At 42.1% G+C, this 13,969-nt stretch overlaps 3 protein-coding genes across 3 annotated transcripts in view; all 3 read right to left on the reverse strand.

Moving 5' to 3' along the window:
- LOC146490100 (uncharacterized) overlaps window positions 1–13,969 on the reverse strand; it is a 176,316-nt gene that overhangs the window by 42,334 nt on the left and 120,013 nt on the right. The window lies entirely within an intron of this gene.
- Window positions 1–13,969, reverse strand: part of LOC146490102 (uncharacterized) — a 179,016-nt gene that overhangs the window by 17,911 nt on the left and 147,136 nt on the right. The gene's annotated exons all lie outside the window — the stretch shown is intronic.
- Window positions 12,092–13,209, reverse strand: LOC146490103 (uncharacterized). The gene is made up of 2 exons (XM_085107665.1): window positions 12,664–13,209; window positions 12,092–12,490 (listed from the first exon to the last, which is right to left on the reverse strand). Exons 1-2 carry the CDS (start codon window positions 13,207–13,209, stop codon window positions 12,092–12,094), a joined length of 945 nt encoding a protein of 314 aa, XP_084963791.1.

Consider the following 13,969-nt stretch of genomic DNA (forward strand, 5'->3'; position numbering starts at 1 on the left):
GTTAAAAGAAACAACGGCAGTCAGACCAAAATGGGAAGACGTCGTCTCCTATGACCAGACCGTAAAGTCACTCTGGGCTCAGTGGGATCAACTGGAAATCCGTGATCGAGTACTCTGCAGGAGATGGGAGAAAGGAGATGGTAACAGTGTTAAGTATCAGATTATACTTCCACTGAACTTGTGCAAGACTGCCGTTAAGGTGCATCATAACCACACTACCGCTAGCCATCGCGGAATGAACAAGAAACTTGCATCAATTAGGGCACGTTATTACTGTCCAGGATTAACTTCACAAGTTAAGAAATGGGTCAGGATCTGTCATGAATGGGGTGCTAAGAAAAGCTGGGGGAAGAAGCGCCGTTCACCGCTGCAGCTGTACATGGTTGGTGCACCTATGGAGCGTCCGGCGATGGACATATTAGGGCCCCTGCGTCTGAATTCCCGTGGGAACAGGTACGTGCTTGTCGTAACTGATTACTTCTCAAAGTGGACTGAGAGTTTTGCCTTACCTAATCAAGAGGCAGCTAGTGTGCCTGAAAAGTTGGTGTCTGAATTTGTTTCGATTTGTAGTTCCTCGTTTGCTACACAGTGACCAAGGGACCAACTTTGAGTTCAAAGTCATTGGCGAAGTTTGTAAGCTCCTGGACATTGAGAAAACTACAACATCTTCGCTGCACCCACAGTCAGATGGTCAGGTGGAACGGTTCAATCGCACATTGATCGAAATGTTTCAAGGCAAACTGAAAGCAACCAAGGGGACTGGGATTTTTAACTTCAACCCGGTATTATGGTGTACAGAAGTTTAGTCCATGAATCCACTAGTGAAATCCCGAACATGTTTATGCTTGGTCGAGAGATTGAAGTCCCATTGTATGTGACCACTGAGTCATCTCCAGACGCGCCATCACTGACAACTGAGTACACAGTGGCTCTCCAGTTGCGACTAGCAAGTGCCCATGAAGTAGTGCGCCGACATCTTGGAAAAGCGGTAAACGCCAGAAGCGAAATCACGACAAGCGCGTGTCCAGCAAACCATTTCAGGCTGGACACATTGTTTGCCCGGCAACGTTCGGCGAAAGAAAAGGGTGGAATCCTAAGTTAGATAGCCCTTAGGAAGAACCTTACCTAGTGGTGTCTGTGTTGTCGGACGTTACGTATTGAATACAAAGAAACCACAGAGCGAAACCTGGGGTGGTCCACGCCTATCGCCTCAAGCCGTATTTTGATCCGGCATGGGAAAGCTGGGCTTTAAAGGAAGGAGAGACTGTGGTTCCCGTTGCATCCCCACCTTTGAGTGCTGAAAGAAGTGAGCCTGTTATTGCCGACAGCGCTGTGTCAGCGTATTTGATGGGACAGTCTCCAAACCCTGCTATGGAAAAGAGTCTCTACAATACTCCGGCGATGTTGCGGGGGATTGGTTCAGATTCAGACAGCGTGATCGACGAGGGTCAAGATAACCTTGCTAATTCTGGTATAAGCGAGGATACCAGAAACCGACACGGAAGAGAGCTGAGAAAGTCGCAACGTTATGAGTAATGGGTGTATCCCTTTTACCCAGGAGAAACGCTAAACAGTTGAAATTTTGAAGTGTTCATGTTAGACAATCTGGTTACGTCTTTATGTAAACTTTACCGGTTCGGTGTGGAAATAAACAACTACGTTTATAGTCGGATTTGAACGTTTTTTGAGTGCTTGTTCCCCCAGGGATGGAACCACTACAATATTTTTGTACACACGCTGACTACATGAAATGTATCTACTCGTTATTATGCAGAAATTTAGCTCTACAGATAAAGGGGGTAGTTATTTTCCCTTCGATATCACCCTACTTACCGTCATTGCTGTCAGCTGTCTATTCTGCTACAAACTCACGTAGTGTTTGTCTGCAACATAACCAAGAAGGAGAGGTTCCAGACGAGCATTTCCCGATTCAACAACTATATGTTCACCTCTTCGCTCTCCACAGCACCAAATGATCCAAGTGTTTCTCTGCAAGGCGTTCGCCAATGCTAGTATTTTTAGCTGACCTCCCGACGTTCGGCTTCTGCTCATCTTTTTTAGTTAATTTGCAAAATCATTCCCATCAAAAAATTTCGATATTTCTTCAGGAGATGTCTGTGGTGAAAAAAATAATAAATATGGTTAAGAATATCGACTCACAAGGTGATATGTCATCTAACACTACTAGCAACAGTAGGCTAGAAAACCAGGAATCGCACTGCAACAATTGACAGTTTTTACTTACCCCAATGTTTGTTGGATTTTTTTTCAAATTTCGACTGCCAACGTCCTTAGCTCCACGTGAGGTTTTGGCGTTTCGGTAACGCGGGTTAACATCTCGCTGATTGGATGGAACAGGCAATTCTCATCTCCCGGTATGTTTACTGATCGCACTTAGAGCCCAGAGTCAGTGATATTTTGCAGGAGCATTTCCTTCTGATGTAATACGTATCGCATCTCCCTGATTGAAACCCTTTGAGTACCAGCAATATCATTTTCAGAGAATCCATACGTCACATTTGTCTGAGAGCCTGTTTCTTTTCTTTTTTTTTTTTTTTACAAAGAAAAAATAAATATAAAAAAAAAGCCATTACCAAGTTGCTCTTAAACGCTCAATTTAAAAGCTGCATACACACATTTACCAGTTCTAGTACTGCTCGGAGAGGGCTGAGGTTGTTTATCGGAGGCTACGTCACTTTTCTGCAACGGGGTCTTGATCTCTTTTTTGATGTATACTAATAAATAGCATATTCAAGATTTTCCCCTCTGGAACCTACTACAATCAGGATACTTCTTTCTTTGACGAAAAATGCTGTTAGCGTTTCTGTTACGGTAGGGAGTGGCTTATGCCCATGAGCAGCGCTAATTTAAAAAAATACACACACACCCTTACCAGTTTTAGTACTTCTCGAAGAGGTCTGGGGTTGTTCATCGGCGGCTACTTTATTTTTCTGCAACGGGGTCTCCTTGTCTTTTTGATCCATACAAATAAATAGCATATACAAGACCTTGCCCGCTGGCACCTGCTACAATCATTTTATTTCTTCCACGAGAAACTTGTTTGTGTTATGTTACGGTAGGGAGTGGTTCACGCCTAGTACTTTTCTTTCCTAAAAATTAAGTTTAACCTAGTTTACCTCTCCAAGAACACAAAAATAAGATATGGTACTGGCTTCTGCTTGTTAAGATTCTGTTCCACGTTTTGTCGTCTTAGTGCCCTGAGCTGGTTTTATTTTTCTTTCTAGGAATGTTTGGTAACGATAGTTATTATCACTCCTTTTTATGTATATTTATATGTAAACTGGGGTATTTTCTTTCTTGGCATCGAAAAAAAAAAAATCTTGATTACCTGTCGGTTTTCCTTCACAATAAAGCAGGCCACAGCCGTCATCACTCTGATCTGCGGGCGAGTAATCGAAGATTGATTCAGGACAGGTTGGACATTCGTTCTTTTCAGCACTGCGATGGTCGATATCGTCGTCCTCTTGAAGCAGTCCTACATGGTGGCCAACGTCAAGAATTCAGTCATGAAAGCAGGGGTGATTGCAGGCATCAGCTGCAAGACAGGTGGCGCAGTCTCCGTCATGATGTTTGGAGATAATGGTTTCTGTTTCATACAAAACTTCCAAGATTATTTCAGGACAATGTCTTCTTTCCCATAAGACCGAGCCGATCAAAAAGAACTCGAAGTTCCTTTCTGTTAAGCTTGAAATGCCTCTTTCATATTTACTCTGATACCTTGCGAACTCGTCGTCATCACCTTTTTCGCCGGATAAAATGCAGCCAGTTACTCCGAAGTCTAACGCCAACCACAGCTCTTTCATATCCTCTTCTATTTGTTCGAGCACTAGCATTTTTTTCTGACGGTTAGTTTTGTGTTTCAAGCGAAACGAGTAAGCAAACGATGACACTTCGTCTACAACGTCCCGATGGGAAATGTTATATATTGGTTTATGATTTTTTTTTTCGTCTTGTGATTTTGTGTCTTCAAGGTATTTGTTTAGCATATCTGCGTACAAATTGGACAGTTGGGGTTTCCCATTCTTCTCCCAGTGCACTCAATAAAATTCCACAGCTGTTCTCTATTTCACACGCCCAAAACGTTTCTCGCCTTGAAAGGATCTTATAATAAGGCCTTATTCAATCTGATCAATGTAAACATCGATACCATGAACAGGAGATACCAGAGGTTCTCCCTATCGAGGGTATCCCCTTTTAAATCAAAGCAATTTAAATCAACTCAACTAAACACAACACAAATCAAATCAAATGTTAGTTTTTGAGGAGAGGGGAAAACCGGAGTACCCGGAAAAAAACCCTCCGGGCAGAATAGAGAACCAACAAACTCGGCCCACTTATGACGCCGGGTCCGGGAATCGAACCCGGGCCACATTGGTAGAATGCAAGTGCTCTATCACTGCGCCAACCCTGCGCACATATACACGCACTGGGATACCGATAATTGCAATACATTTCTCCAAGGATCTCATTGCAGACTGTGGTCTCTGTTCGGCACGCTCTAGCATACCAAGTCATATATGCATTATATTAAAAAAAGTACTGCGGTCTGTTGTGTTAACTTAGTCTCTACTTCGTACTCTATTCGGCACGCTCTAGAATACCGACATATACAGTATATTTTTAAAAAAACATTACTGCGGACTGTTGATTTAACTTAGTCTCTATCTCGAAATCTATTCGGCATGCTCTAGAATACCCACATATACAGTACATTATAAAAAAATTACTGCGGACTGTTGTGTTAACTTAGGGTGCTTACCATTTACATGGAAAACCCAGAAATTTCAGTTCGAAAATCAAATGGATTTTCATTTTTCCTTTTGGAATTTACAGGTGATGTTCATACATTTTGCATGTTATCCATCTTCTGTTAAGCCAAGCTAAATCAATTCCTATTTATGTCGAAAATTTCAATTCAGGTGGTTTGCATAAATGGCAAGCACCCTTTAAGTCTCAGTCTATCTCGTACTCTATTCGGCACGCTCTAGAATACCGACATAAACAGTATATTTAAAAAAAAAAATTACTGCGGACTGTTGAGTTAACTTAGTCTCTATCTCGTACTCTATTCGGCACGCTCTAGAATACCCACATATACAGCATATTTAAAAAAAATTACTGCGGACTGTTGTGTTATCTTAGTCTCTATCTCGCACTCTATTCAGCACGCTTGAGAATACCGACATATACAGTATATTTCTCAAAAAAAAAAATTACTGCGGACTGTTGAGTTATCTTAGTCCGTATCTCGTTCTCTATTTGGCATGCTCTAGAATACTGACATATACAGCAAATTTTTCCAAAAAAATTACTGCCGACTGTTGAGTTAACTTAGTCTCTATCTCGTACTCTATTCGGCATGCTCTAGAATACCGACATATACAGTATATTAAAAAAAAATTACTGGGGACTGTTGTGTTAACTTAGTCTCTAGCTCGTACTCTATTCGACAAGCTCGACAATACCGACATATACAGTATATGTTTCAAAAAAATTACTGCGGACTGTTGTGTTAACTTATGCTCTATCTCGTACTCTATTCGGCAAGCTCGACAATACCGACAAATACAGTATATGTTTCAAAAAAATTACTGCAGACTGTTGTTTAACTTATGCTCTATCTCGTACTCTATTCGGCATGCTCTAGAATACCGACATATACAGTATATTAAAAAAAAAAATCACTGGGGACTGTTGTGTTAACTTAGTCTCTAGCTCGTACTCTATTCGACAAGCTCGACAATACCGACATATACAGTATATGTTTCAAAAAAATTACTGCGGACTGTTGTGTTAACTTATGCTCTATCTCGTACTCTATTCGGCACCCTCGAGAATACCGACATATACAGCATATTTTTCAAAAAGAAAACTACTCCCAATAATACCGACAACCGCAAAGGAACTAAACACCACCACAACGTACAGGCGTCCCATTTCTCCTTCGCTCTCCGCAATTAAATCGCCATATTCCACCGCTTTCTGTGCCTCATACGAGACTTTTTGTTCTTCCAGATCGACCGTCGATTCGGCTCGGTTGTTACTTCTACACTAAGCCTCCTAGGAGGAATCTCCGCGAGGAAGAATTCGGCAAAAAAATTGTTTCCATCACGGGGTGAGTCTAAACGGGCACAATGTATTACATGTATTATTATATGGTTAAGGCTAGTGCCCGATATAACGCGTGCTCTGATTGGCTAAGAGTTAGATCAGAGCAGGGCGTTACGCACCCGTAAGGCCCACGGGCCGATTATGGATTATGCAATTTGGATTATACTTGAATTGATTTTTTTTTTTTTTTCATAAAGAAAGCCGTACAATAAATAACTTAAAAACATCGACCGTTCGGTCGTTACTGGAAAATCTCAAACCTCGGCGAGCAATGGAGATTTTTTTTTTTTTTTTTTTTGAGATTTTCCCGTAACGACCTCACTATCAGCTATTAAGTAGTTAATAATAATAAAATTAAATTATTTTCTGCCATCATCATTCGCTCATGACTGATTTCCTAAATTTTATCATGCTTGTTATAAGGAGCATAAAACAGCATCTTACTTTATAGAAAGTCCCGCAAATGTTAACACTATAACGCTGCCATTATTTTCTAGTTGTCAGTTGAATGCATGGTACCTCGGTCTCTCTCATTCTTGTGTGGAGAAAAATTTCGTCACTTTCAAACACTGTCTCTAGATCTCCCGTGAACCCCAGAAAGGGAATGCAAAGGTTTTATTGGGGACCATACCATAATAACAAATTTAGGCGAGTGATGTTACCCACAAGGAGCCCTGCAGTTTATGCCATGCTTAGCCTTAGAGTCAACCTTTTCCCAAGTAGATCTATTTTTAGAATGGATCTTCAGGGGACCCTTGGAACGCCAACAGTTCCGACCCCCAATCAAAGAAGAGCAATGGCTATTAAATTGAATTTGCATACGTCATACCTGTGGCTACAGGATTTCCTCCGTTTCATCCAAACAACTCTGTAAAGTTTATTTCTTTCTAGAACCCATGGCTACATTTTTTTCAGACTGTTAAATACCATCTACTAGCTCTCTAACAAAAGATCGATAATAAAATATGTTTCTTTTATATTTGTCCATTTACAAACACGTTAGTAGGTTTAGAACGCAGCTACGCATACCCACATGATGAACTGAAAATTGAAATTTTGATGGTTACTTATTTCATTTTTAATTTCTCTATTTTTCGCCCATGTGTAGTCTTCCTGGATATAATAGATGTGGAATGGGTAGTAACTTTGTTTTGGGAAAATTTACAGCCGCCGAGTGTGGAACTGCAGCTGTGAGATTTGTTGACAGGGCACCTATTTTAACGGTAAGCCTGATTCAGTATCCCGCTACCTCGACCGATATTTAGTCTTAGCCGAGATAGAGCAGTATAACCAGCAAAGCCAATCTTGACAGAACTAACCTCATTTATTGATCGAAATCGTGATCATGAACGTGGTAAAAACGGAAAGTACTTACGTGGCTGAGGTTGATTGAAACTGAGGGAAATAGTTACAATGAAAGTTAAATATGCGAGGATGCTCTTGTCTAACAAAATCGTCCAATAATACGACACTTGCGGGCAGATAATATCTAAAAAACTGCAAAAATGTATGCGGTGTCTGGGGCGGGTGTAACAAAAAATCATTCTTGTGCGATGATTGTTCATAAATCATGTTCCTTGGCGTGACGGCACACTCCTCACCTGTTATTTGTAGAATACCAATACCCGCTAAATATTTGAAACGATGTTAAAAAAAAGGAAAGAAAAGAAACAAGAACAAATATCAAGTGTTCTTATCAGTGACACTATACTAGTCCTCTGCCTTCAGCATGATGGCTTCTTTGACTGGCATCTGGTAGTGCCTCATAGAGCCTTCCTTGGCGGTCACCATCCCTACCTTGCGTACTTCCGCGCCCCGGTCCACCTGTGCTTTGGTTATTCTTGCGACCAGCCAATCGTTTCTGCGTCCTTCGGTGGAGGAGGACAACATAGTCCTTCCCACTAACAAAGTTACATTTTTCAGTTCAGTTCCTTCCTTGTCCTTGAAGACTTCTCCAGGCACAAACAAACTGCTACTTCAACCACTCGCATAAACAAACCGTACCAACAACCGTTTGCACAAACCTCCCCTTCATCTCTTCTGGCGCCTTCCTTTTCTCTTCTTTGCTCCCGTCTTGTTTGACTCCTTCGCACTCACTTTTAACTTCTATGCACACGTCTTGAACTCCTGTTCACTCGCCCTCTCTCATCTCCCTCGTTTTAATAAACGTAGGTTTTTTAACGCAGCCTTGTTGTCTTCCAGATTCTCTGACAGCAGGCAATTTTGTGTAGGCGGAGGTTCGCGGTGGCCATAAAAACTTGAAAGTAAAAATCAAAGGCGAAGAACGCTTATCCCAGCAGAGAAATATACCAGCTCGCAGAAACACGACGCAATACAAAAACGTAAGACAGAAAATAAACCCGCGCTGAAAAACATTCAGCATTTATACCGACGCGGTATGTAAATGTATATGTAATAAACACTGAAATAGTTCCGTGCTAAACTCCCTAAGGAATAAATTGAATTCTAGGCGCAACATTCCGGCTCCTGAACTTAAAGCGTTAAGTTCACTTAAACTTTTAAACGACTAGAAAAGTAACGACAATTAAATAAATAAATGTTCTGTCTTAAGAACATTTGAAAGTTCAAGTTCACAAAAATTGATCGGCCATTCCTTAAAAAGTACTTCTTTAATGTCAATTTTTATTTAAGGTCCTGCTCATGAAAGCACAGCTTCGTTATTGGTCTTGTCAAAGTACATTTCTTGGTAGCAATCTTTGCTGATCTAACGAGACTATCTCTTCCAGTATGCACTACAATGATCCGACTCAAAGGTCATTGTCCACGTGGAAATCTTTCTTCAACAACCAAAACCAAGTCGCCAATACAAAAATTCCGTGACGGTCTTGTCCATTTTTGGCGTTCTTGAAGGGCTGGTAAATAACTTGACAGCCATCTTTTCCAAAATACATCCGCTAAGTACTGAATTTGTCTCCAACGGCGCTTGCAATATAGATCATCCTTAGAAAAAAACACCTGGTGGCATACTACCATTTGGTCGCAGGAGCAATAAATGGTTGGGCGTCAAAGCTTCGAAATCTGTAGGGCTGTCGCTATTTAGCGTTAAAGGACGACTTTTCAAAACGCTTTTCACTTCAGTCATAACGGTGCGAGGAGCCTCTCCAGACACCAGCTGATCCCTCAACAAACTTCCAAGGACCTTGCGCGCAGACCGGATTACACGCTCCCAAACTCCGCCCATATGGGAAGCTCCTGAAGGATTAAATCTCTAGTCAATATTTCTTTGCTGAAGAAACTACTCGAATTCCCGATGGTTTCAATCATTTATGGCTTCTCAAATTTCTCTCTCTCCTGCGCATAAATTAGTGCCGTTGTCACTTCTTATGATCTTTGGATGACCTCTGTGATTAATGAATCTCCGAAGTGCATTAACGAATGAATCTGTATCCAAAGACTCAGTCACCTCTATGTGAACGGCTCTCATGGTTAAGCATGTAAAAAGGCATCCATAGTGCTTTACAATACTCCTACGCTGTTTGACGTACAATGGCCCGAAGAAATCAATACCAACGGAAGCGAACGGTGGGTGATCAGGGGTCAGGCGATCTTGTGGTAAACTCGCCACCAGTTGTTGTCCACGAACAGCATTCTGTCTTCGACAAGTAAGGCATCTCGTAATCACTATTCGAACAGCAGCACGACCCTTAACAATCCAGAATCTTTGACGCAAGCTCCCCAACACGTATTCCTTGCCAAAATGCCCAACAAGCTCATGATGTTCCATGATGATAAGGCTGCTAGGTAACAAAATCCGATGCTATGCTTTGAAATTTATTGAAACATATTCAAGTCTGCCTCCTACTCTAAGAATTCCCCTCTGATCCAGCCAAGGCCACAACTTGTAAATTGAGTCACTCGAGCCTGAACATCTCAGTGCATGCTTCTGCCGAACCAAAGAACTTGACCTCTTTTAAGCATATAAAACCTGTGGAAATGACACTCTCTGCACGTATTTGATTAGCTCAACTTCTGCGGTTCTTATTTCTTCCAAAGAAAGTTTCTTGGGTAGCAGAAAGGCGTCCAAAAGATTACTAAGTGCCCTACGTGAATAAAACTCGTTCTTTATGAATTCTTTGAAGCAGATGAGCCAAGCGACACCCCTCTTCAGCTTGTACCAAGAAGAATAACGTTGGATCATCGAATTCAATGTTGTTCCTGGAAAGGCCAAAAGATGAACTTGAATTTCCCTTTTGATTTCCGGATCCTCTTCTGAAGACTCGTGGAAGGGCTTTGGGAAAGTAGGCCAGAAGCGTTCATCCTTCCACAGGAATTCTGGACCGCTGAACCACTGAGTGTTATGAATCATCTCATCTGCAATTGCTCCTCTGCTAATTAAGAGCGGCAGCCTGTAAGAATCTAGAAATGCATTTCAGCGACCACCTGGTTGAATTTCTTATATTTTGCCTGAAGATACCCTTGAATTAACTATTTCCGAAAATCAAATTTTAAGGCTACAAGGTAATTTATTTTTTGAGAAAATTGCAAGAGTTTGAAATGCGGCCTAGGAGCGGTCACGGGCCGATGAAATCCGCGAAAATTTAGGTCAAAGGACAAAGCCCCGTTCACGGTGTGAAATAACTCAATGAACTTGAAACCTTACACAAACTTAGACCAATCATCTCACAAGAAAATTAATACAATAAACATTCCAAAGTCACTGCCTGCTTTCTAAAGCATGCAGATTTGTGTACGCCACTCAAAATGGCCTTGAAACTAATGCCTATTTTCATTAAAATAAAATTGTTTCTGGTATGTCATCTCTAAATTAAATCTCATATGTCGAAAGACGAAGAAAAGAACTTTATTTGTTCCAAGTTTCAAGCTCTGATTCAAACTCTTTCCCACTCAAGGAAGATCGAATATGCGTGCGATACTTGCGGCTCGCAATTCACGTCACGAATTATGCGATCAGAACCGATTTACGAACATTTGACATCTGGACCCGTGAATGTTTTTAAACATCACATATTGGTCCCTAAAACTAATCAGACTGACTAACGACAGCCATTCAATGTTTTCTGATCCCAGATTTCTTTCCTATTCTGCTTTAATGAAAATAGGCATTAGTTTCAAGGCCATTTTGAGTAGCGTACACAAATCTGCACGCTTTAGAAAACAGGCAGCGAGTTGGGGATGTTTATTGTATTAATTTTCTTGTGAGATTGTTGGTCTAGGTTTGTGTAACGTTTCAAGTTCATTGAGTTATTTTACACCGTGAACGGGGCTTTGTCCTTTGACCTAAATTTTCGCGGTTTTCATCGGCCCGTGACCGCACCTAGGCCGCAATTCAAACTCGTGCAATTCTCTCAAAAAATAAAATACCTTGGAACTTTAAAATACGATTTTCGAAAATAGTTAATTCAAGGATATCTTCAAACGAAATATCAGAAATTCCACCGAGTGGTCGCTGAAATGCAGTTCTTGATTCTTACAGGCAGCCGCTCTTAAGCCTGCTGGGTTATCGGACGTCGGCACGTATCTCCACTGGACGGGCTAATAACCATCATGTGATTACTGCAAGTCTATTGACGACGAAGGTATGAAACCCCTTGTCCACATTCCTAATATATTGCAGCACAGCAGTAGAGTCTGACCAGAAAAATTGATTTGTCGATAGCAAACTCCAACTCTTCTCGAAGTACTCGGTCAATCTTGACTGCAAGGACAGCTGCCGACAGCTCCAGCCTCGGTATGGTCATCGGTTTTACATGGGCTAGACGAGATTTTGCCAGAAGAAAGTTGCATGAACCAGGCCGTCGGCATTTTCAAATCTTACATGTGCAACTGCCCTAAACTCCACTTGGGATGCATCGGCAAAGTGGTGAAGCTGAGAGGACAATATTTCCCCAAAGTTTCCTGGCTAAAAATGCCGCGACACCACGACTCTAGAAAGCTTAGGCAGGTTTGCAAGCCATGTCCTCCAGTGCATAGCTTCCTCTCATGCAATTGCATCATCCCATCCTAATTTCTTCCGACAAAGGACTTGCAAAAGCTTCTTGGTAGACACGACAACAGGTGACACCAGCCCAAAACGATCATAAACCGAGCTTGTTACGGATAAAATCCCTGTTCGAGTGAATGGTTTGTCCTTTGGTACAACCTTGAAAGCGAATGTGTCTGCGTCCACATTCCATTGAACTCCAAGTGTTCTCTCGAGGGGAAGATTGTCGTTAAACAACTCCAAATCCAACACCGACGGAGCTCTTTCGTACTTCGGAATGGTCTCTAGGACGTCTTTATCATCACTTAGCCACTTGGTTAATCGAAAACCACCTCTGGACAACATACCACAAAGCTCAACCCTTAAGCGCACAGCAATAGCCCTTGAAGAAACCGACTAAGGACAATTGTTAACGTAAAAATTATTGAGCACAGTTTCGATCACTTCATGTCCAAAATCGCCATCGTTGTCCTGGGCAGTCTCCTTAAAGCAAAACTCGCGACGCTAGGCGAAGAGGTGCTACCAAAAAGATGAACCTCCATTCTATACTCGACTGGTTGGAGTCTCACATCGTCACCAGGCCACCACAAGAAACGACGAGCGTCGTGATCCCTTGGGTCGACACTCACTTGATGAAACATGGCCTCAATATCTGAGACAAGGGCAATCGATTCTTGACGAAATCTGTTGAGGACACCAAACAGGTTGTTGGTCAAATCAGGACCATGTAACAGTTGATCATTCAACAACGTTCCTCGAAACTTTGCCGCATAGTCGACCACCACCCTCAGTTTATCTGGTTTGTAGAGGTGGAAAACTGCATGATGCGGAAGATACCACAGAGGCTTGCCAGTGGGGTTGAGTTCCTCATCAGGCACCCGATGGGCGTACCCCTTGGTGATGTAATCGTTGATTGTTCCCTTGTACCTTTCAAAGAACTCTTCATCGCGCAGAAACCGTTTCCTCAATAACTGCAACCTCTGCTCGGCCACCAATCGATTGTTTGGAAGATAAGGTGGCGGATTTCTCCAGGGAAGAGCTACTTGGTAATGGCCAGAGACGATCTTAACTGAATCCTCAATCGTTTTTAGTGCCTTCTGATCTTCCACGGACATAGCCACTTTAGAAGTGCATAACGCATCAACGAAATCTGTACTCTAAAACTTTTCTACTTGCTGCAATAAAGTCTCATCACAATCACTTCTATCGCTCTCCAGACGTACAAAGTTCACATTGAAATTGGAATCTCTACCGAACCTCTGAACAGGTCCCATTAAAGTTCAGCCAAGTAATGATCGAACAGCTACAGGTTCTCCTCTTGCACCACGTCTCTCTTCCAACACCCAAAAAGCCTCTGGAGCATTGCATCCAATGAGCAGCCTGACATCTTTGCCTTGGATATCTGGAAGCTCAATGTCACTCAGATGAGGCCATCCTTTCACATCTTCAGGCACTGGAATACTTCGACTTGAGATATTTAAGCAATCAACGGACCACACTCTTTGTATTTCCAATGTTGAAGCACCATCCAAGGAACTAACAGTAAGCTTCAGCTCCAAGCCGGACTTAGCGCTGTCCTTCTTCTCTTGTGTGGTCAGGAAGAAATCTCGCCGTTTACCCTGAAGACCTAATTCCTTCACCAGCTCAGAATCACAGAGAGAATCATCTGAACCATTATCCAGGAGAGTGTGCATTTCTTGCATACGACCAGACAAACTGTCACGCACTTTGACCGGAACAACTCTGAGGCGTATTCTCTTCTCGGTTGACTGGCAACGGTTGTTTTGGTTTCTTTGATTTCTTGCACCGGCCCCAATCGCATGACCCTGCATTTCGTGATGTGCACCGGAAGCTGAACCAACGCCAGTCGTGTGA

The sequence above is a fragment of the Pavona decussata genome, unplaced genomic scaffold (genome assembly GCF_977016875.1).
Source record: "Pavona decussata unplaced genomic scaffold, jaPavDecu1.1 SCAFFOLD_1, whole genome shotgun sequence".
NCBI lineage: Eukaryota > Metazoa > Cnidaria > Anthozoa > Scleractinia > Agariciidae > Pavona > Pavona decussata.

What these genes read in the sequence shown, in the direction of transcription:
- LOC146490103 (XM_085107665.1), bottom strand. Translation starts at nt 13,209, where the DNA reads ATGTCCGTGGAAGATCAGAAGGCACTAAAAACGATTGAGGATTCAGTT. An exon ending in TGTGGTGGCCTGGTGACGAT is followed by an intron (nt 12,491 to 12,663) that starts GTGAGACTCCAA and finishes AATTGTCCTTAG; the next exon opens with TCGGTTTCTTCAAGGGCTAT.